The following is a 20,438-nucleotide window of genomic DNA, read 5'->3' as shown; positions in this document are numbered from 1 at the left end:
GGATATGGGGAAAGAGTCAGAGGAGAGTAGGAGAAAGGATTCACATGACTAGGTCACGTTGTCTGCTATTATCCCCTCATCTTTGTCCTTTCTTTCCATTCCCTCTTTGACTCTATCAGTTCCCTCTACCTTGTATATCAGTCCTATATCTAGCAAGCAACCAATAAATAATGCCTAATCCCTTGCGGACTCGATAAGACCTATTTCTTCCTGTAAGTCTAGTCAGCTTGACAGGTTCCGGGATATATCATTTGCTAACGGCCTCCTCTGCAAGCCACCAGGTATCATCCTGCTCTGGCTCTTATACTTCCTCCCACCACGCCATTTCCCATCGACTCGCCATGCCTACATCATGTCCTCCACCAATTCTCTCTGGTGGCCTCCTGACCGCGTCCAGGCCGCCCTGACTCCCGAATACATTGTCGGCCAGTTACCTCCCAGCTGCTTGCCCCGTCTGGTCACCCCGCTACCCTGGGGCGAGGGTCTGACCAGCGAGTCTTATCTCGACTGGATTGTCACCAAGGCTGGACGATTGTTTCTTATACTTGCGGACATTGGTATCGCGGAGCGGATATTTGCTCTCGTTGATGCTTCCGTGGACGATGTCGACTTGCCATTTGCCGCGCATAGCATTGACCTGCTTCATCTCTCTCCGGATGGTGATGATCCGGCCCTAGATGCAAAGTTCTTCCATGCCCAATGGCGCTTCACGGTGCGGGGAATTGAGGAAGGTGAATATGTCAAGTTCACGGCCAACGAAGGCGTACCAATTGAGGTGCAGCGGACAGACAGCGCATTAGCTAAGGAGGGCGTCGAAAAGGTCGTTCTAGCTGGTGCTGTGTGTCGAGTCTACCTCCGTACGCAAGTCACCATTGGGGCTGCACCGCATTTTTTCGAAGAGGACGAAGTGTTGGAGGAAATACGTTCACTGAGACGACTGGCCCATGACCATGTTTTTTCCACCTATGCATCATACTATAGCGCGATCGACAAAACCGTCTGTATTCTCTTCAACGGACACTATGAACGCACGCTCCTATCCTTCCTCGCAGATCCGCCGCCTACCTTCAAGCGTCTAGAAAAAGCCCGTCGTCGACATATTCTCGTCAATTGGCCACATTGCCTAGCCAATGGTCTGGCATGGCTACATGCACATGGCCATCCCCACCGCGGTATCCGTCCATCCAACATCCTCATTGACGCTGAATTCCGAATCTTTCTCGGCCAATTCGAAGAACTGGACACCCTCCTCCCACCACTGAAAGTCGACGACGTCGAGGCATACCAGTACGGCGCACCAGAACGCTGGCAACGCTCCGCTGCAGTCCAGGACACCCAGCCCCATCAGACCCTCCTCCTCCCTTCCGGCGGCCGCACAGCACGCAGGCCGTCGATGAAATCCGCAAAATTAAACCTTCCCAAAATACGGGTTCCATCTAATCTTGACAACACAACCACCAGATCCGACTCGGTAGGATCCCAAGACACCGCTATCCGAATTAATTCCCCACGAGCCCGATTCTCGTTCGCCCTCTCAACAACCTCATCTGCCTCATCCGCCTCCAGTGACGGCAGTAACAACAACGTCAACTCCCGCAAACGAATCCTCCCATCCATCAGGCAAAGACCAATCTTCTATACCCCCTCCATCGCCTCTTCATCATCTTCCTCTGGCGCCTCCGCCCGTCCACTCTCCACAATCACCACCAACACAACCATAGACCAATCCCTGAATAATACCAACAACAACAGCCAAACGATAGTCCAAACCTGGCACGCGGCCACAGCAACCGCCACAGCATCAGATATCTTCTCTCTCGCCGCTATAACCCTTGACATCCTAACTGTCCTCTGCAAACGCAAACTCTCCTCCTTCACACACCACCGCGGCTCGAAAAATCGTACCGCGGGGCGTGGTGGTGGTGTTGCAGATTCATCCTTTCATCTCGATCGTAACGCAAATCAAGTATTCTCATGGGTATCCTTGCTAGAAAAGGATGCGGAGAAGAAGCGCAAGTCCGATTTCGCGGTTTTCGGAGTCGGGGTACTGGGGATGTTGAAAGTGTCTCGAGGCATGCTAAGCAGAGGGCCGGATGTAAGACCGTCAGCAAAGGAAGTTGAGGGAATGTTTGGGGAGTTGATAAAGAGGGCGGGGATTGAAGTCCATTGTCAGCCATCTGCTCCGGAGAAAGTTTCACGGACTCAGCAGATGTCCAAATGCGAGAAGGTTGATGCTTATGTTGCTCCTAGATCATTTTCTGCTGATACAAGCGGACATGATAGTCCGTCTCCATCGGATTCGATTATGGAGTTTGATACTACTGATTATCCAGATTATCAGGATGAGTATATTCACAGTAGTGACTCTGAATGAGATTGAGCCCGGTTGGATATATCAAAAGTCTTTCTTCCAGTTAAGGTCTCACGCGTCTTCAGCGGAATCCAGGGGGTACTCTCACTTTACTGTTGTTCTGCTATGTCGGTTGGTTATTGACCGAGTTTGCAACACAACGCTATAACGATCCTTGGGGGAAGGGGGAGGGGAGATAATATTTCACCTCACCTTCCTTTCTATTTTCCTAATAATTTGTCATTAACTGCTCTTATATTTTCTTTTAATCATGTCTCTCTTGTCTTGTTACTATCACGCAAGGTGTTTATGGAAAGGAGGGTGGATTGTATTGAATTGGTGTACCTCATTAGCGATTAGTTAGCTGTATGTGTCTTATTCTTAATCCATTTTGCAACTGAACATTTTGAATAAGGCTTTGCTTTTTCCCAGACTGATAGCGATGTGAGCGGTTTTGTATGCGTGTCATACACCATCATATGCCCATGTACTAGACTTAACCATTACTGTACAACGAAAGACCTATATTCAGTTCCTAACTTAAAATACTATCCATCCATACGACAAACCCATACTCCGTGTGTCAACCATCAAACCCAACTAAGCATCGCCAAGGATATTCCTCTCAAAAACACTCGTTGTCTTTCCGGTATACTGGTTCTCAATCTACACACCGATTAGCCCCATTCCCTTCCCTTAACAAACATCCCATCCATCCATTTATCAATAACCGAGGATAGGAAGTAGGCTCACCTCATATCTCGGCTCTTCCTCACTAGCACCGACATTCCGACCCGCCTGGCTACCGGGCTCCGTGAGGACGGACTTGATGGTGCCGGTACTTTCGGAGGTGCGGGAGTCGGGACCTTAACAGTTAAAGGTTAGTATATGAAAAGGAAAGGGATTTGAAAGAGGGATTTATTTTGTGTTATGACACGTGGCATGTGTTTACCTCCAACGGGCTTGTAGTGCACGGCTTGACCGTTGCGGTATTGAGGCATTTCGTTGGTTATTTTTGTAAACTTGGTTTGTAGGCTTTGTCAGTGAAGAGTAATTGTTTGCGTTACTTGCCCGGATTGGTGCCATTCTTATATTGTATGAAATTGCTCGTGAAAACAGGATTATTGTGGTTATCGAACATTGTGGTAATCGAGGATTATGCATTTCAACTCCAACATGACGTGTCGGAGATCAAGATCAATCGAACTTGAGATCTTGTCCTGAACTACTTGTAGCCTATAAGAAATTTGAGAAGTATAGATCATCGACAACATGCTTTACGATTAAGTTAAAATTGGTGACGTCCGAGTGATCATTTAATATTAGTTGATATTCAACGCTAATGGCACAGCCGGATTATTCATACGAACCCTAACTGTCCTAACCACTGTACTCCATACAGTGTCTCGTACAGTGACTGCAGCGGCTAAACATCTTCCTCCCAAGGTGCCCTAGCCCTCCGATAACTAACCCCCCACACAAACCGACTCACCATCGGTTCTTCATCAACCGCACAATGCATCCTCCCGTCTCGTCCCCTGAACCACCCCAATCCATACCTCTTTCCCTTGCTGGCCAACATGTCAGTCATTTCTCGGTTATTATATAGTTCCGTTCCCGTGAAATCATTCAGCATGTGTGATTGATGGATGAACGCGAGGATGGAAGCGATGGTTGATGGTTGGCGGGGCATGAATGGTCGGCGGCGGCGGATGAAGATTAGGATTGCGGAGAGGATCATAAAGAGTACGATAGCCATGGATAATATAGAGGAGGAGTAGAAGGAGTGCCGCGTTTCTGTTTTCACGGCGAGAGAGGAGAAAGTAATTGTTAGGAGGTCGGAGAGAATGGAGCCCAGACCGACGAGCGCGACGAGCCAGTGGTGGTTGCGGAGGGACTTGAAAAGAATGACGCCGTAGGGCGTGCCTTGGTAGTCCAGGGTGAGAGTTTGTTCCGGGCGGGCGTTGCCTTTTGTGAGGGTGTGAAAGGGTTCCATCATTTTCACGTTGAATTCCAACGTGGCCCAAAGCTGTTTTATGAGGGTTGCTACTAGCACGGGAAGCCAGGAGGCGTTGAGAATGACGTGGTTCAGCCGGCGGTTGTAGGTGATTACCGGGACGAAGGGGAGGCAGATGACCATGAAGATGATGAATGACATTAGCCAGACTGGGCGGAGGATTATGGGTTGCGGGTTTGGTGGTTTCAGTGGTTTCTCTGTTTCGGATTCGTCTTCGCTTATGCCTGTGTACTCGCCCTGCCAGATGGTGGATTTGTAGAGAATGTATCGTCGGTGTTGGAGTTTCTTGTGAATGTCATCATGTAACGACTCGTCCATTCCTTGAAATTCAGCCAGGATATGCGAACGGTTCGCCATGGCCGCGATTCCAGCGACCCCGAGAGGGTCACTAAGAAGGCCTGATTTGCGACGCAGCTGAAAAAGCAGCACAATCGCGAGGACAGCAACAAGAATAAGACACGACGTGACCAGCCGCGACCAAACGGGGTCAACGCGAAGGAAGTACTTAAAGTCAGCATCGCACGGTTGATCTTCATCAGGTTTTAGCGTGTCAGGCCTAGGACCGCAAGCAGGGTTTCCGGCCGGCTTGATACTAGGAGACTGCAGCGACGGCACAGCAGTTGTGGCTAGAATTGTCCCGATAGCAGAGACCAACACCGACCAATGACGATACTTTGCAGCCTTTATTGGAACAAAGTACGACCACATAGTCACGTAGTCCAGGTTGAGACTCTTCTCTGCAGTATTACCGGTCGGCTGCGACAGCTGGTAATACGGCTCCAAGCGCTTGACCTCGTAATCGGTAATTTGCCATAGCACACCGTATGCGACAGTCACAAGCGTGGGGAGGTATTTCCAGCAGAAGAACTGCGACACGGGAATGTCGGCTACCTCGTTGTACGGAATCATGCCGCGTCCCTTCTTTTCCAAGATACCAGACTTCTGATAGAGATACTCCTGCACACCCGCCAGGATGAGCGATAAAACAGCCAGCATGATGATATAAGCACTCCTCATCGAGAGCGGCCGCCAATTCGGTTGCTCTGGGTCGCGAGGATAGAAGTAGCTGAAGTTCGTCGCCGTCTTCTTTCCTAGATTTGACAAACCTGGCTCTGATGGTGACCCCATACCTTCCAGCACACTCAAGTCGACAGTCGCGGCGCGCTGATCAACAGAAACAATTGTGTTTGTCTTGTTGGCCAAATCCTGTCCGTGCTGTCTCATACTCTTCGATCGCAGCGCGGGGTGTATTTCAAGACTCAGCTTGCCCGCAGGCTCAGCGAAAGAGCCACCCGAGTCCGTACGGGCATGGCCTTTCTTCTCATCTTTCAGCAAGGAATCGCTCTGATGTTGTCCATGAAATCCCTCAAAAAACGAAATATCCACACCCGGCATGTCCTCCGGGGGTACATCGTGCACCTCATCTAGTTCCAGTACCGAGTATCGATCTCTGCGAGGGTCGATGGTCGCGCGGATATCGGGTTTCGGCCGTTTAACAGAGGTCAAGCGCTGGATTAGCGATTTCCTCGGTTTTACATTCTGCAAAGTATTCGGAGAGCTCTCGGTGGGTTCTGGCGCTGCGAATCGCACCGATCGTGTTCGCGATCGCGGTACCGGTGTCGGCGGTGGAGGGGAGGGCGAGCGCTGCTTCTGTCGGACAAGAGGGTTATCTTCATTGTCTGAATGCGCATAATCCGCACCGGAATAGTCGATTTCGCTGGTGTTCTGATGTGCCTGCGAGATATCCCCTGAATCAGAGGATTCGGCGGAGGGATTTGAGTCGCGCATTTTCGCAGGCATTTACATCCTGCGACTGATGTGTCAGACTAAACAAATCCTCCGTAGAGAGAAAGCAAATGTAAATAAAACTGGACAAAGCGCCGACTATCAACGGGCTGTCAAACGCATGCTAGCAAGAGTCGGTTCGGGAGAGACCGAGAGAAATGGAGATGAGGATGAGGCTGAAGAATAATTAGAAACATTAGTCGGCAGTAAGAGCAAATGCAATCAATAAGATCGGCCATTCTTCAATTCGTCGGAAAACCCGCAGCTGAGTCTAGCCTGACTAGCTGCGCATAAGCTGCAGGGGTCAGAGTTATGGTGGCTGGTTAGTCTGTTGTGCAAGTATGCGAAGGAGTACTCTGTACAAGCAGTACACAGTGAGTATGTCCTTCTTAATAGATAGCATTCAGATTATTGTGCCATGGCTGAATTGACAAAGTTCAAGCATTGAGAGAAAATAACAATTGTCTCCAGCATCGCTGGTCACGTGACACCACATGCATCACATGCATAACAACAACCCTACTCTCCTTGATACTCTGGGCTATTTCCGAAGCAAGAAGAACTCATTCTCTAGGTCCAGAGATACGAGGTAATGATGCGAACCCAGTGAACAATGCCAAACCCATTAACTGGGATCGATCTACTTAGTTAGCCGGCACTCAATGGCTCGAAAGTATATAAATCTTCAGTTTAGCCTTTTCCTCCGGAAGATATTTCCGCTATTTCAGCCGACGACATTAAGAATTCAAATGGCCACTAGCTATTATCTGAGGGGTACCCGAGGATGGTTATTAAATCCTTATGATTTACAAGCTAATAAGTGTAAGAGGCGGAATGACTCGTGTGCAAGCCCACTTGTCCATAACACATACTATAGACCGGCATTCTTTAGCTGGAGGCACATTTACTTTTTGTAAACAGTTCTCTGTTTTCCCGGATCTGACTCCTCGGGTTTTGCAGTCAGTTCATTTTCAGAAAATAGGAGAAACCTATAATCAATTACAGAAACCGCAAGAGATGCTACTGACTCTGTCCACAAGAGTGGATCACACCGGTTCGATGCATCCGATTCCAGTACTTGATTACAACGTCACAAGTACTACAACTCGAGTATACCCTATAGCCAATCCTTTGCATTCTCAGGGGTATAAAATTTATAGAATCCTATGATAGAAGAATACTCTAATCCGCTCCGTATTATTTTGCGCGTCATGCGTCTCCCTGCAACCTAGCTAGTAACATCATTGCCAGTTTACCTTCCCTTTTCACCAAAACTAAACCCCAGCCCTAACCACTACCCCTCACAACCAGATCAATGTCCCGGCCACTTCCGAAACAAATCCCCCAGCAGATCCATCGGCGCCATCATCAATCCCACCGCGCTCTCAAACGGCCCCTTACTCGGCGCCCCAGGATGGCTCCTCGACGGCACGAACATCTTCGTGCGATCAAGGGCCCGTGACAACCCAACAGATTCTTCCTGCGAGAGTTTTCTGTCGAGCGCGGGGATGTCGGTAGTTTCTTCCCCGTGGGCGTGGGTTCTAAAGTCCGCTAACAAGGATTGGAGGGTTGGACGAAAGCGCGGGTCGGAGGGTTTGAGGGTCTGAAAGGTGTGTAGCTTATTCTTGATCTACATCATTTATCAGCACCATCATTACAGACATACCAGAGGTCAGATCCTAGGACAAGGCGTATACCCCTTGATGCTCCCCCCTATCCCTCTCAGCCACTTCCCTCCCCCACCCAGCCCCAAGATACCTCTCCATAGCAGGGTACACCACCAACTCCTCGGCAACCGCATGTCTGGCTAGTTCCCAGGTGAACATATTCTGGGCCCTCGTCTGTTCATCTGCGTCGTTTGATTGCAGAATTTGCTCGCCACAGGAGGTTATCTCGCGGTGATCTTCTTTTACGGATTCTAGGATGCGGAGGTGGTAGGTTGGGCCGGAGGCTTGGGTGGAGTAGGCGCGGAGTTGGTGGGTGGCTGTTTCATGGAGGAGGTTCGGTTCGACGATGGTGTTGCTTGTTGTTGTGGTTGTTGCCATTGCGATAGTTATATTTAGAGTCGGTTTGGGGGGTTTGGGGGTGGTTATTGGTTTGGTGGATACGGCTCTGAAGATGGTGCGGAGCATGCCTGTTGTTTGATTGAATTGGAGTGGACTACGACGTTGAGGTAGGGTTTATGGATAAATACAGTGACATGATAATGACTGCAGTGCGTTCAGATACAAAAATATCAAAAATTATATCAACATGATCATAACCCCACTGACCCAACAATGACATTAATGAGCCCTAACTCGGAATATCTTCCCTATCCCCGGTCCAGGAGCCCTACCTCAAGTAACCTTCCCCAGAATAGTATCCCGGTAAAGCTAACCAAAAACCAACGTCCTAACCTCAATACTTTCCCTCGGTTTCCCCCCCTGCCCCTCCACACTCCTCGGATCCACAAATGCACTATGTGGTGCCCTCCCCGCAACCACCCCACCATCTCCTAAAGCCGTGCCCTCCGCAGAATCTGCACACTTCAACAATAGTCTCTCCTCATTCTGCAACCCAGAAATATACAACCACCGTTGCTCATCAGAATGAAAAACACCCATAATCTCCCCGTTGCGGTGCGGATACCGATGCTGGATATTCACCAGGTCTCGTTCGGGGACGATACTCTTAACGTCTGCTAAGGCTAGTGGGGCAGAGACGACGGTGCCGTTGATCGGGCGCCAGACGTTGATTATCCGGAAACGACCTTTGAGCAACTCTTCTGCTTCAGCTTTGTCAGAGACGTGGAGGCGTACGCGCTCTGCGGCTGCGGCGGCGGATTGGTCGACGTGTGCGCGGTTCACGGGCTGTCTAGCTGCTCCAGGCCCTTGTCGACGAATCGTATGGTCGAATATCACGACCTTGTGCGCGCCGGGGACGTTGTCTAACAACAACTTCTCAACCTCAGGGTAGTACACTCTCTCCACCTCTTTATCATCATCATACGTCTGATAGCTGGTATCCGTGTGTACATCCTTGAGCACAGCGAAAGCGTTTTCGTCGAGGGTGTATTTATCCTCGGTGCCGCGGGCATCGGTTATGTTGACTTGGAAGGGGACTTCGTCGAAGTTTAGCTTTGGTGTGCCCGTGGGTGGGTCTTCGACGTAGTTGTAGAGTTGGTCGAGGGGGGTGGTGGGCCAGGGAACGACAAAGGAGATTGTTGCGTTGATGGAGCCGCGGGGGACGGGGACGTCCTCTGTTGTTTGGAGTTGAGTGGTTGTTGTTGTGGTGGTTGTTGTAGACATCGTGTGGGGTTGGGGTTGGTATGTTGGTATGATAGTGAGGTTAGTGATGCTGGTGACGATGCTGGCTGATGCGATGTTAGTGATCTCGGATGCGGTTATATATGCAGTTTACCTCGGACAATGCATTTCTAATCACTCCGCTTGTATACATGGCGTGCTTTTGGATGCAATGACGTCAGGAACTTATCAATCAACAATATCTATTGTAGAACTATACTATGTAGGTAGATACATTCTTATAAATCAAGGATACTATACTAAATCCGAAAGAGGGGAACCAATGACGCCAGCCTATCCAATGCTGATACCAACGCCAATTAAATCACTAATAGCAAAAAAAAAAAGTAAACGAAGCAATCACATAAGAAAAGGAAAACGATCACGCCTTCGTCCGCTTATTACTCGTCGTACTACCCCCCAACATCTCCGCCCGATCCCGGTCATTTCTAAGCGGATACCAATGCACCCCCATCGTAGCTGGAAAGTCTGGGTGCAACATGCTAAATCTGTGCGGATCCTGCGGCACGCCATCTACCTGCTCTGGGCCGGGTTCGAGAAGTACCTCGATTAGATTGCGGTCCACCCAGCCTGCGGGCTTGCTGTGTAGTCGTTCCATGCGCGCCCAGTCGTCTTCCATTTCTTCGTTCATTAGTGGTGGTGGTGGAGGGGCGCTGGCGTTGACTCGGGGTTGGTGGTTTGTTAGGAGGTGGTAGGGGAGATTTGGACGGATTGCTTGTTTGTCGGACAGTTCGGCGAGGGCGTTGAGGGCGCTGTTACCGTGCGTGCGGGTAGATCGTGTCGCGTGGAAGTTCTGGCTTGCCGTCCGGACCATATCAGTAGTCGGAGTGCCGTTGTCTTCCTGTCCGGTATGGTCCCCTGTGCCAGACGCATCATCCGCATCGGTATTATTGCTCGTTCCAACACCCCCTTGTTCCCCCCGCTTGGAAGTCGAGAAGAAGTGTATCGTAGCAATATGAGCCAAATTGGCATGCGAACTGAGCTCCTTATCCGTGAACAACGATTGCAGCGAATAGCTAGGCGGCGGCTGATGCTGCGCAGTACTAGCCTTGGCCCGCTCCACAGAACCTGCATCCCGCACCGGCGAGCCCACATCATCCTCAGGAGCCTTCCGCTTCCTCTTATTTAAGACCTCCGATCCAATCCCGTTGCCCAATTCATCCAAATCCATGCGGTGACGGGTATGTCTAGTCTTGCGATTCCCATGGACCCCACCAGGACTAGCCGGGTTGGTAATACTGAACTGGTTCGGATGAAGGAGCAGCGAATTGGTATCCGCGATGTCTAATTGCTCCTTTTCCCTCATCAACCGACCTTTCTTCCCAGTGATCGTCTGTACCAACCGTTCCCGCAGCGTCGATGACAGATTATTATATTCTTCAGCGGCGAAATGATTCCGAAACGCATATTCCCGACGAAATCGCTCAAGGTTGTTTTCATGGCGGTGCTATAATAACAAATTAGCCTCACCTCACAAACAACGAGCAATAAAAAAAAAAAAAAAAAAAAAAAAAAAAAAAAAAAAAAAAAAAAAAAGAAAGAAAGGAAACCTACCACCAACATAGCTAACTCTCCATCCCTCTCCTCCTTGACCCCATTAACCTCTTGCACAAACCTTGAATACCACATCCCCGACAACCCTGCCATCTCCCTCCCAAAAACCCCCCCGCCCACAGTCCCTTCCACCAGCCTGGCAACCTCCTCCGCCGAATCCGGCAGCGGCCCTGGCACATAGGGGTCCGCGTTGTTGATCAGCGTCATGTCGCACTGCAAGGCATGTAGCTGCTGGCGGAACTGGGCATCGCGGTTCTGGGAGAAGGATGCGGTAAGGTCTTGGAGGCGCTCTTGGAGGGCGCTGCGGCGTTTGTCACGTTTGGAGACTGGGGGGTTGCCGTTGTTTGCGTTGATGTTGGCAGTTGTAGTTGTGGTGGTGGTTGGGGGTGCGTTTGCGTTTGCGTTTGCGTTTGTAGGTGGTGGGCTAGGGGATTGACCTCCTCGATGGGAGTGGATTGGAGGGAAGGGATGCATTGCTCCGGGTCCAGAGGTAGGTGATGTTGGGGCCGGTGAGTAGGCCATTGTCGTCCTCTTCTCTCTTAGTCCGATCCGTCAGCGACAGCGCTAAAACTGTAAACCAAGTAGAAAAAGAAAAATGATATGAGACACAGATCCAAAATGCGTCTTTGCAAGTATGCCCAAGTAAGAACCAGCAGAAACAAACACACAGACGAGTAAACGGGGAGATCACAGAAAGCGAAGCGAAAGAAACACTCGCGATGGAGGCGGATTTCCCCCGATGCGGAATGGTGCTGGCAGTATTTTACCGCCCACATGATGTTGTTTTTTTTTTTTTTCCTTTTTTTTCTCCCATCGCTGTCCTACAAACTTAATGAGATTTTGAATGATTACGAGAAAATCAAAATATTCGTTCAATTACCATCAAGCATAAGCCAACATAACATACACCTACAAGATATCTGACGCCGCCGTATGTCTCCAAGACTACTCCGCTCCGAACAACTCCGGGTCTACAAACACAAACAATCTCATCAAATATCTGTCATTGAATAGCAATCATACAATAAGTCTGTAGTAGTAGTCTGTAGTATCAGTATCATCAATCTTATCATACATATCCATACCAAATCAATAAACCTGTCCGTAACTGTCTAGTCAAATCGGACCCATTGTATACACCTGAATAGAGAAACCATGCCAAACACCTGCCCGTGACACCATAAAACAAGAAAAAGGGTATTCATGTCCAAACCGCAGACGCAGGCGCAAAAAAGGAAGATTAAAAAAAAAAAAAATGCTGAATCAATCATATCCGTTCCAGGGTCCAGCCACCAGTGAAACTCCAACCCTCCGTGCGCCGTCAGGTTCGTACCGTATGAAGCAGTAATAAAATCAGCAAGAAATTAAATCGAAAAATGCAAAGAAAAGTGGGAGACGAAAAGAATCACTGTGATCTCCGAATCACAAAAACACCAAGTTCAACCCCATCCTGGTGCTCATTCTCCTCACCATAAGGCCGTCTGCGAATGCCATCGAGAATATCACCCAGCAGCATCGCCGAGGTAACTTCCTTATCGGCCAAGAACATATTCGAAGACGTGCTAGTCTTGTTGACAGGCAGTCGACGACCGTTCTGCCAGTACAAGCTGAGCACTTCCTTCATTCGGGCTTTCTCTTGGTGAATGTACCATTCTGTCCAGAGATTGCGGTCCAAATGAGCGTTGCCCTTGCGTGCATCGACAACACTGAACTTTGAAGACTGTGCACTCAGGTCCTCGCATAGTTGGGATAGGTTTGACTTCATCGTTTCAAAGTCATCCATTTGCGAGACAGACGCCAGTCGGCCTAGGGAACGGGAAACATCGGCTGATAGCTCGTTCACTACTACAAGTTGTCGCAGAAGCGGGTCAAGGATTGGACCGAGGTACTGCGACTTGAAAGTAGAACCACCACGCTTGGTGGGATAGATGAACAGGAGCGAACCACCGTTAGGGGAAAGCTCACAAATCCGGTCGACCAGGTACGATGGACGGCTGGACGAGAAGAGATCTTTGTGTTCTTGAGAGGATGACGGTGGGAGATACCGCTCCAGAACAGAAAGTTGGACCGTGTGCGGCGGTACCACGGGCATGGGCCAGTGCGATTCCTGTATCCCAAGAACAGGGCCCCGGAAGTCATGGTACGTCGACACCACGGCCGCATTAGAAAAAATGGTGGAGTTGAAGTAATCCTCGCCGGCAGAGAGCGGGGTACTTGGCGGAGAAGTGGGAAGGTTGGAGAGACTGAATTGCTCCGGAACGGCATGGGTAATATTAATATAGGGAGATTGACCTTGTTGCATATGATTCTGAACAGCCTGTACCATAGCAGAAAACACGCTGTCATGGGTAGGAAGAGTAACCGATTTATCCGAAGCACGAGGGTACGGCAGCGTCTGGGATACAATCTTGACTGCTTCCCCACGTCCGTTAAAAAATGGGAGTTCCGAGACTAATTCGTTAGAAACTTCAACTCGACCCAAGGTAGAGGAGGGTACCTACTCGCAGCATCAATTCCATTCTCCAACCACGTATGATAATCAACATCCATCTCCGTCGATCCCGGACTAGCCGCAGCACTAGACAACTGATCCGACGGGCTACTCAATCCATCAACCGTAAACGGTGGGCGAGCATTGTCCATATTCATATTGATATTCACATTCGCGTTCGGGCCTTGATCCAAGGGCTGGTCCAAACCTGGCCCTTGAACCTGGTTGATCTGTGGCTCGAGCAAAAGCATCCCGGCCTTGGGGTTCCACTCCACGTGGTAATCGTGCTCGTCCGGAGGCGTCGGGGGAAGAGCGGAAGGGTATTCCCCTTTCCAGATAGCGGGGGAGGAATTCGGCGAGGGGGGAGAGGAAGAAGGTGTAGAGGGAGCGGCGGAAAGACGGATTTGTGAATCGACGGAGAGGGTTCGAGAACCGGGTCCGGAAGCGCGGGAGAGGAAGCGGGAGACAGAGGAGGGCTTTGTGAGGATAGAGCCTTGCGAGGCTCGACGTTTGAGGTTTCTTCGGGGGGATTGGGATTGCTGTTGTGGTTGTGGTTGTTGGGCTACAGAAGCACACGGGGAGGTCGGTGACGAAGAGACGATGGGGCTTTCTGGTAGCATAGAGAAGGGTCGAAAAGGGCCATGGCACTGCAAGTGATGCATGGGCGTGGATGAAGAGAGGTGGAAGGCGACGTAGAGACGAGGGAGGATTAGACAGCCATAAGTCGATAGCCGAAATGTTAAGCCGAGTCGATGTGGAATCGGGATGTTTCGAGATGAGACGATACGACACCGATTGTATAGAAAATGTGGAAAGAGTGAGAGAGAGTAAGAGAGTGTGGGAAAGAGAGAGAATATGAAAGAGGAAGAGAGATGAGAGAGAGGGAGAGGGAGAGATGAAAGAGAGGAATGACGCCGGGTCAGTCGCAGCCAGACAAGCAGACCCAAGGATCCTACAGCCTGGCATCGGTCTAGACCGGCAGTCATGGTCAGAGATATTCACTACTATACCACTATACTACTGCTGCCACTACTATAATCAGTCGATATGCCTATTACCTCTATTTCTATATCTATTCACCCACACACATAAACACGCTCTATTCCAACAGTATCATAATATCCTCTCTCTCAACATCCTGTCCAATATTCCCAATCCGGCTAGTCGCATTCGCCGCGCCCAGACCCCACCGGCCAGTCTAGACCCGGGGTGTTCTGTCAATTTATTGGCTCTAGTGGCTGGACCCGACCCGCCCACGAGGCAATACTTTTTTCACTGAGATTTTACTTGTACCGAGTGCAGAGTATATAATAGTAGAGTAGTTGTAATATATAGATATAGATACAGACCACTATATATGTAATATATCCTACAGAAGTAGATTCTACAGAATGGATGCAGTTCTTTACTCACAGTACCTGTACGTGTACATGTACAAACTTGGCCTTGGCAGTCACGCTGACGTCGAGATCGATCCCTAGAAATCTCCGTCGGGGCCACCATCTGGCCAGACCCAGATCCAGCGAGCCCTTCCACTGGTCCGTCCTCTACGAGAATCATATCACATGACTGTTCTCTGAACCCTTCTCTTTCCATGGTTTCCATGCATTTCCAGCACTCAATGGCACGACTCAATTGGTGGACGCGCTGTCTCGGAGTAATTGGACACCAGCGAAACTGATCCAGTTTCACGGTCCGTCTGGAATTAATGGATGGCGATGTTGGGCCCAATGTTGGGCCCGGATCATGAATCGGTGGCGGATTTGCAGACTCTTCTGGAACCGATCCATAGAATATGTGAGTGCGTTTGTGGGTAGGGCATTGATCTCGGAAATTAAGCTCGATCATTCCATGCGAGATTATCTCATCATCTTTTGCCCACGGCCCTTCCATTCGTTCCAGCACATGTAGCAGACTGCGTGTCACCATTGACCAGCGTAGTACGGTCCATGGCCTGGTGAAACGAGTCTGCGGAGATAATCATGCCTGGCCAACCCAACTCGGCCGGACCGGGCTGCGATGACACGCGGAACGCCGGAACGGATCACATCGTGTGGCTGGTCTGGTTCTTCTCGTCGGGCGCAGTTCGGTTGTGGTAGGGTTGAACGAGTACGATTTCTCGTGCAGAATGTCCATTGGAGTGGTAGATGCTCCGAGTCGATTGCCGTGTTGGTGATTTTGTAAGGGAGCGGGATCCGCGTAGCCGAGTATGACTCGATGCCGGCTAGGTGGTCAGGGACTTTTCTATTTCAATAGAAAAGGATGGGGATGGGCTTACAGATTGCCCAATAGAAGTACGTTTAAGTCACTGGGACGCAGATGGACACGGCGTTCCAGCCGCTGAAATCGACCACCACGGATGTGCCTAGTATGCCCAGGCCAAGGACGATTAGTGGGTATAAGATGACCATTGTGACTAGACCGAGTTCGATGAAGATATTCAATCCTTTCAAAGTCACGTCCCATTGGTGAGTGCGAGAGAACTTGTTGTTCGCATGCCGCTTCCATAGACTAACCTGCACCAACGCAAGAAACACAAAACAAGCCAGCGAAACCGCAGGAGGAGGCGTATCTTCCACCATCGATTTCCTATACGTATATTTATCCTCAAACGCACAGCAGATCAGCGGCGGTGGTTGTCCACCGCACTCAAACACCGTATTCTCCGACAACGCAAGACTATCCGGCTTCAGGTCCCAATGACTGCCCATCGAGAACGTGGCATAGATAGTAACACGGTAATAGTAGAGTAGAATAAAGTGTACCACAACTCCATGTCTAGTCTACAGCAGCCACAGTCCAAAGGTGATGGGGACGTTGGCTCCGAGTGCCACGCATCTGGTTGTTAAGATGTCCCTCACGAGCTGGAGTAGATTGCTAGCATCGAAAATGTCAGGGGTTCTGGACAGTGCTAGAATAGAGGCGAGTTTGATGGCTATCACGAAGTAGCATTAGGTTTCTTGGAACTCGACTAGGACGAAGCGGCTATCAGGTGATGTTTGGCGGTTTTTTCTAGGAGCTGGGCACGTATTCGATTGCGATAGGCCTTCTTTGAACAGAACTCCCCAAACAAGCCAGTCAAAAAATTACAAGTCACAGGAAGTCGAATACCCGTACAATTAACCGAATATATAAAACTATGCTCGTCTGCATAGCATATGATATCAAAGTCTATATTCTTCATTAGCTTAATTTATATAAATTCTATTAAGATACGAAAAATAAACCCCCAGCCCTGCAATATCTGCATTAGGCTCCAAAGACAACCCATACCCTTCTTTACCATACTTCTCAAGACGTATGCAGTCAGCCGTCGCATTGCAGTACCTGACTATACATTCGTAAATTACTTGGACAAAGTGGCTGTTGAATGGCAGAGAAGCCACTGAAACATCGTCTGTGGTGTTGCCTAGGGAGTAGAAAACAGCTGGAAAAGGTGCGAAAGTTGAGGAAGGTGTATTGGGGGTCTAGGCATGGTGTATTATCCATGATTTTCGTTATCATTTGCGGCGGTCATGAGGGAGGTTGGTTTAGGGATAATTGTGTTCTTTATGTGTCTCGTATGGCTGAGGCTGATCGTCGCTTCATGATGGCAGCTGGTGATAATAGGATGGTACAAGCATAGGGAACCGGCAAGTGATAAGATTGAAAAACAGATGGAGCTCAATTGATGATTTATCACCCGTATTAGGTATAGACTAGTCTACGGCAGTTCGCGCCTACAGCGGGATATTGGTAGATGGAGTAGAAGAATATTTTGTAGGTTATTATTATTGTGATTACTGATATTAGACAATTAGGTATGTAGGTAGAGTTTTTACCGGAACTGAAAACAATTCAGATCCTCGCGACCATGGTCGCTGTCGTGTCTCGTTAAGAGAACTTCCTCCACACTTCTGATGTCGTGCTGCCCGTATCGACGCAGGGGTTGCAGTCTCAGATGCTGCGTGTCGACGTGTGGTCATTGAGTTGCTTCAATGAGACGGAAGCGTGGGAGACGGACCGAGAAACGAAGAATATCGACCCAGTCGATACGTCGGTCTCCGAGTCGGTGCTCGCTGCGTAGGCTTAGGATGGTGCCTTGCATATTTCGGAAGCGAGTATGTTGTGAAGCCGTGCCATTGACGACTTTGGCAAAGGAGTTATAAGAATAGCAAGCAAGACCAAAAGTGGTCTCGCGCGCAAATGATTCACGTCATGTTTCTTCTCCGAGAGTCAACGCTGCGGACATGGAATCGCTGGTGACGGCGGCTTTGCATGAAGCAGTTGTTCATCTTAAGACGCTTTTGGTCTTCGGCAGCAACTGGCACTTGCTTCCAGGCACAGTTGGTCTGCTTAACGGTGTGTACTTGGGTTTGCGACTGTTCAAACTCCTGCTGCTCTGCGGTAGACTGCAGATCCAGACACTGCATCGCCAGCTGCTTGACCCCGTCGGTCAGGCTGCAGGCACGGTATTCAATCTCGGGCCAGAAGTCGTCTCCCCAGAAGGTATCCTCGCGAACAGCAGTCTCCAACGTCTCGAGCCAAAAGTCGAAGGACGGAAGACGTCTCTTTCCAACAGGCACGTCGTGGCCCTGGAGGTGACCGGAAAGGAGGCACGCAACCGCGATGAATCTGATGGTGGGTTCGGAGTGCATCACATGCAGCACAATGCAGGCGGGGCAACGTTCAGTCAGGTACCAATCATGCTCCTCGCTCAGGATGCAGTGCAGCCATGCATATGCACTGCGGGCTTCGCCCTTGAAAGCGCGTTCAGGCTCAGTGGCGCGCGAGCTGGGGAGGACACTAGTCGCAATACGCGAGGCCTGGGTGTGCAGGAGGAATAAGGGGACGAGGAGGGTGTGGATGATGTCGCGGTGGAGACGGAAAGACTCTTGGTCTTGGTGGGAGCAGGAGTCGCGATGGTGAGAGCAAAAGCTGTACAATATTAGCATCCAGCCATCCCTTCTGTACGGCGCAATGCTTACCTAGGAGCATCCATTCCCAATTCCTGGCGGCGCAAGTGTTCCCTCACCGCAGTGAAGGCATTGTTGTTTGCCAGGTCCTCCAGGTGCTTCCTGGGGATCTGAAACGGCGAGACGATCCCAGTCGACATGGTGAATCCTCTTTAATTGTGCAGTAATATTGTATTCTTCAGGTAGTTTTATAAGAAACGAATGACGGCGATGGTGACGTCCGCGACGAAAATGGAAACCGAGGGTTGGCCAATTAGAGACGAATGGCAAGATGTCGAATACCGTTGGGGACGGACAGAACCACGGATGGCATCATTCGGATACGAGTGATGAGCAAACGAACGTTGGAGGAATACGGATTATAAGAACCTCGAATGGTGAAACCAAAAGGAGTCAAAAGAAAAGGGACTAGAATCGCGATGGAAAAAGCGCGGACAAAGCACTATTTAAACTAGCAACTAGTGTGTACTGCGTAGTATGTGCACAGTGGCCGAAAGCGGCCCGTCAGGTGAGGCACGTCATCCACGCAAGCCTCGCTGATCATTACACGGGCGTCGTTTCACTTTTGCGTGGTGTGACGGTGATATTACCAACGTTACCGTACCTATTCCTGATTAGGAGACTGTAGCGGAAATTGAAGGAGGATCTCATTGGACAATTAAGGGGCATAAATTTTGTCAGTGGGGTCGGAACTTACGAACGCTTGTGGGGCTTCAGGGTCTGGTCGGGTCTTTTTGCGTTTGTTAAAATTACAGTATTTTATTTTTGGACCCTTATCCTATGTACTCCTGGACAATAGAGTAACAGTAGTAGTGACGGTGGTAGTATACTCCTATTTGTATAGTTATTCTAATTATACAGTGGCAACCTATTAATATTTACTACCCCGTACTATTACTCCGTACTTTTATTGCCTGACTGTGCGGAGGCGTCCGTGGACATTCCAAAAACAAGAATTCAACTGCCGATCGATCAAGTTTGCTGGTGGACGATAATAATTAATGCCATCACGCTTGGGCTGGGGACGATCGCGATTTCAGGGGTCAGCCCGACGACCGCTTTTACTATATCTGGTTTGGCGTTGATGCCTCAGGCACAAGTCATGTGACTTTGTACCAGACACCCAGATTCCAGGTTATCCAGGTTATCCATACCTCAACTTCACTTGTATTGTCATGGTTATGTCCGGTATCTAGTTATGAAACCAATACTCCATAATAGATACTGTTGAAAATGAGCCTGAATGAATCTGACTGGACCTGACTGGACCTGACTGAAACGATACTCATACAAACAGCAGCCAGTGTCTCCATAGTGAGCGATATATCGAGAACACAAGTATCACCACTACCACTACATTGCCCACCACCGAGATAACCGTTTCGTAGGTGCAATCCTAGACTGCATCCTGGATGGCCCTATGAATGTGCAACGACAACTTTGTCTACATGAAACATCCGCGTTGCTCCTCCAACAGTTGCACATTACCGGGCCAAATCTCTTATTGCCTCGGATTCCGCTTCATCTCCGATATGCAATTGGTTGCCCTCGCAGAATCGCAAACACATGGCGTTGTACTATGTATGTACCTGGTCCGAGCGGTACTCGAATTGACATCACTCAAGCATGCACAAGTAGTACCTGCCATGTACGAATATATCATGTGCATCTGCGCTGCAACTCTCCCCAGACGCGTTGGAGATGAGACACGCGAGATTGAAATGTTCTACGATGAACGCTTTACATGTACTACTACCGAAGAACCAATGCTATACAGATCTAACTATACGCAGCACAAAATGAATGTTTGTTCGGCAATTTCCATGTTCGGCTCTGCGACAGCCCTTGCTCCTTCCTTCCTGTAGTTGACTGCCCTGCCAGACATAGCAATCTGCTCCTTCCTGGAATACCATAACACGCGGAGAACTACTCCTTTTTCTCGCATTCCTCTCTTCTCCTCTCCCATCCTCTCCCATCC

At 49.6% G+C, this 20,438-nt stretch overlaps 9 protein-coding genes across 9 annotated transcripts; 1 reads left to right on the top strand and 8 right to left on the bottom strand.

The window, feature by feature from the left end:
* Positions 1-352: 352 nt before the first annotated feature.
* On the top strand, positions 353-2,374 carry EURHEDRAFT_516220 (protein kinase domain-containing protein; the record flags this gene model as incomplete). Its single annotated transcript, XM_040786453.1, has 2 exons — positions 353-2,161; positions 2,210-2,374. 2 exons carry the CDS (start codon positions 353-355, stop codon positions 2,372-2,374), a joined length of 1,974 nt encoding a protein of 657 aa, XP_040638006.1.
* Positions 2,375-2,662: 288 nt separating this feature from the next.
* Positions 2,663-3,493, bottom strand: EURHEDRAFT_102725 (DUF2945 domain-containing protein). Its single transcript, XM_040777660.1, has 3 exons — positions 3,303-3,493; positions 3,104-3,216; positions 2,663-3,016 (listed from the first exon to the last, which is right to left on the bottom strand). Exons 1-3 carry the CDS (start codon positions 3,349-3,351, stop codon positions 2,951-2,953), a joined length of 228 nt encoding a protein of 75 aa, XP_040638005.1. The 5' UTR covers positions 3,352-3,493; the 3' UTR covers positions 2,663-2,950.
* A 129-nt stretch (positions 3,494-3,622) lies between these two features.
* On the bottom strand, positions 3,623-6,388 carry EURHEDRAFT_413542 (DUF3433 domain-containing protein). The gene has a single exon (XM_040782193.1). The coding sequence runs from the start codon at positions 6,153-6,155 to the stop codon at positions 3,777-3,779; it is 2,379 nt and encodes a 792-aa protein (XP_040638004.1). The 5' UTR covers positions 6,156-6,388; the 3' UTR covers positions 3,623-3,776.
* Positions 6,389-7,464: 1,076 nt separating this feature from the next.
* EURHEDRAFT_378575 (HHE domain protein) lies at positions 7,465-8,197 on the bottom strand (the record flags this gene model as incomplete). The annotated part of the gene is made up of 2 exons (XM_040779084.1): positions 7,465-7,782; positions 7,850-8,197. 2 exons carry the CDS (start codon positions 8,195-8,197, stop codon positions 7,465-7,467), a joined length of 666 nt encoding a protein of 221 aa, XP_040638003.1.
* A 75-nt stretch (positions 8,198-8,272) lies between these two features.
* On the bottom strand, positions 8,273-9,604 carry EURHEDRAFT_413541 (putative methyltransferase). The gene has a single exon (XM_040782192.1). It carries the CDS (start codon positions 9,440-9,442, stop codon positions 8,528-8,530), a length of 915 nt encoding a protein of 304 aa, XP_040638002.1. The 5' UTR covers positions 9,443-9,604; the 3' UTR covers positions 8,273-8,527.
* Positions 9,605-9,821: 217 nt separating this feature from the next.
* EURHEDRAFT_458171 (Sds3 domain-containing protein) lies at positions 9,822-11,488 on the bottom strand (the record flags this gene model as incomplete). The annotated part of the gene is made up of 2 exons (XM_040784480.1): positions 9,822-10,907; positions 11,015-11,488. The coding sequence occupies 2 exons, from the start codon at positions 11,486-11,488 to the stop codon at positions 9,822-9,824; spliced, it is 1,560 nt and encodes a 519-aa protein (XP_040638001.1).
* A 931-nt stretch (positions 11,489-12,419) lies between these two features.
* Positions 12,420-14,125, bottom strand: EURHEDRAFT_458318 (uncharacterized protein; the record flags this gene model as incomplete). Its single annotated transcript, XM_040784494.1, has 2 exons — positions 12,420-13,465; positions 13,516-14,125. The coding sequence occupies 2 exons, from the start codon at positions 14,123-14,125 to the stop codon at positions 12,420-12,422; spliced, it is 1,656 nt and encodes a 551-aa protein (XP_040638000.1).
* Positions 14,126-15,592: 1,467 nt separating this feature from the next.
* Positions 15,593-16,439, bottom strand: EURHEDRAFT_102607 (uncharacterized protein). The gene is made up of 2 exons (XM_040777659.1): positions 15,784-16,439; positions 15,593-15,729 (listed from the first exon to the last, which is right to left on the bottom strand). The coding sequence occupies exon 1, from the start codon at positions 16,214-16,216 to the stop codon at positions 15,806-15,808; it is 411 nt and encodes a 136-aa protein (XP_040637999.1). The 5' UTR covers positions 16,217-16,439; the 3' UTR covers positions 15,593-15,729; positions 15,784-15,805.
* An 804-nt stretch (positions 16,440-17,243) lies between these two features.
* EURHEDRAFT_481111 (uncharacterized protein) lies at positions 17,244-18,922 on the bottom strand. Its single transcript, XM_040785499.1, has 2 exons — positions 18,473-18,922; positions 17,244-18,422 (listed from the first exon to the last, which is right to left on the bottom strand). The coding sequence occupies exons 1-2, from the start codon at positions 18,598-18,600 to the stop codon at positions 17,696-17,698; spliced, it is 855 nt and encodes a 284-aa protein (XP_040637998.1). The 5' UTR covers positions 18,601-18,922; the 3' UTR covers positions 17,244-17,695.
* Positions 18,923-20,438: the final 1,516 nt, after the last annotated feature.

The sequence above is a fragment of the Aspergillus ruber genome (genome assembly GCF_000600275.1).
Source record: "Aspergillus ruber CBS 135680 unplaced genomic scaffold scaffold00017, whole genome shotgun sequence".
NCBI classification, from domain to species: domain Eukaryota; kingdom Fungi; phylum Ascomycota; class Eurotiomycetes; order Eurotiales; family Aspergillaceae; genus Aspergillus; species Aspergillus ruber.
The sequence above is the reverse complement of the archived record's forward strand: the minus strand, read 5'-3'. Positions and strand labels throughout refer to the sequence as shown.

Excerpts from the sequence above, each read along its gene's own strand:
- EURHEDRAFT_102725 (XM_040777660.1), bottom strand. The coding sequence starts at position 3,351 with ATGCCTCAATACCGCAACGGTCAAGCCGTGCACTACAAGCCCGTTGGA. Across the intron at positions 3,217-3,302 it reads GCACTACAAGCCCGTTGGAG|GTCCCGACTCCCGCACCTCC; the intron begins GTAAACACATGC and ends TTAACTGTTAAG. Across the intron at positions 3,017-3,103 it reads AGGAAGAGCCGAGATATGAG|ATTGAGAACCAGTATACCGG; the intron begins GTGAGCCTACTT and ends ATCGGTGTGTAG.
- EURHEDRAFT_413542 (XM_040782193.1), bottom strand. The coding sequence starts at position 6,155 with ATGCGCGACTCAAATCCCTCCGCCGAATCCTCTGATTCAGGGGATATC.
- EURHEDRAFT_413541 (XM_040782192.1), bottom strand. The coding sequence starts at position 9,442 with ATGTCTACAACAACCACCACAACAACAACCACTCAACTCCAAACAACA.
- EURHEDRAFT_102607 (XM_040777659.1), bottom strand. The coding sequence starts at position 16,216 with ATGGGCAGTCATTGGGACCTGAAGCCGGATAGTCTTGCGTTGTCGGAG.
- EURHEDRAFT_481111 (XM_040785499.1), bottom strand. The coding sequence starts at position 18,600 with ATGTCGACTGGGATCGTCTCGCCGTTTCAGATCCCCAGGAAGCACCTG. Across the intron at positions 18,423-18,472 it reads TTGGGAATGGATGCTCCTAG|CTTTTGCTCTCACCATCGCG; the intron begins GTAAGCATTGCG and ends AATATTGTACAG.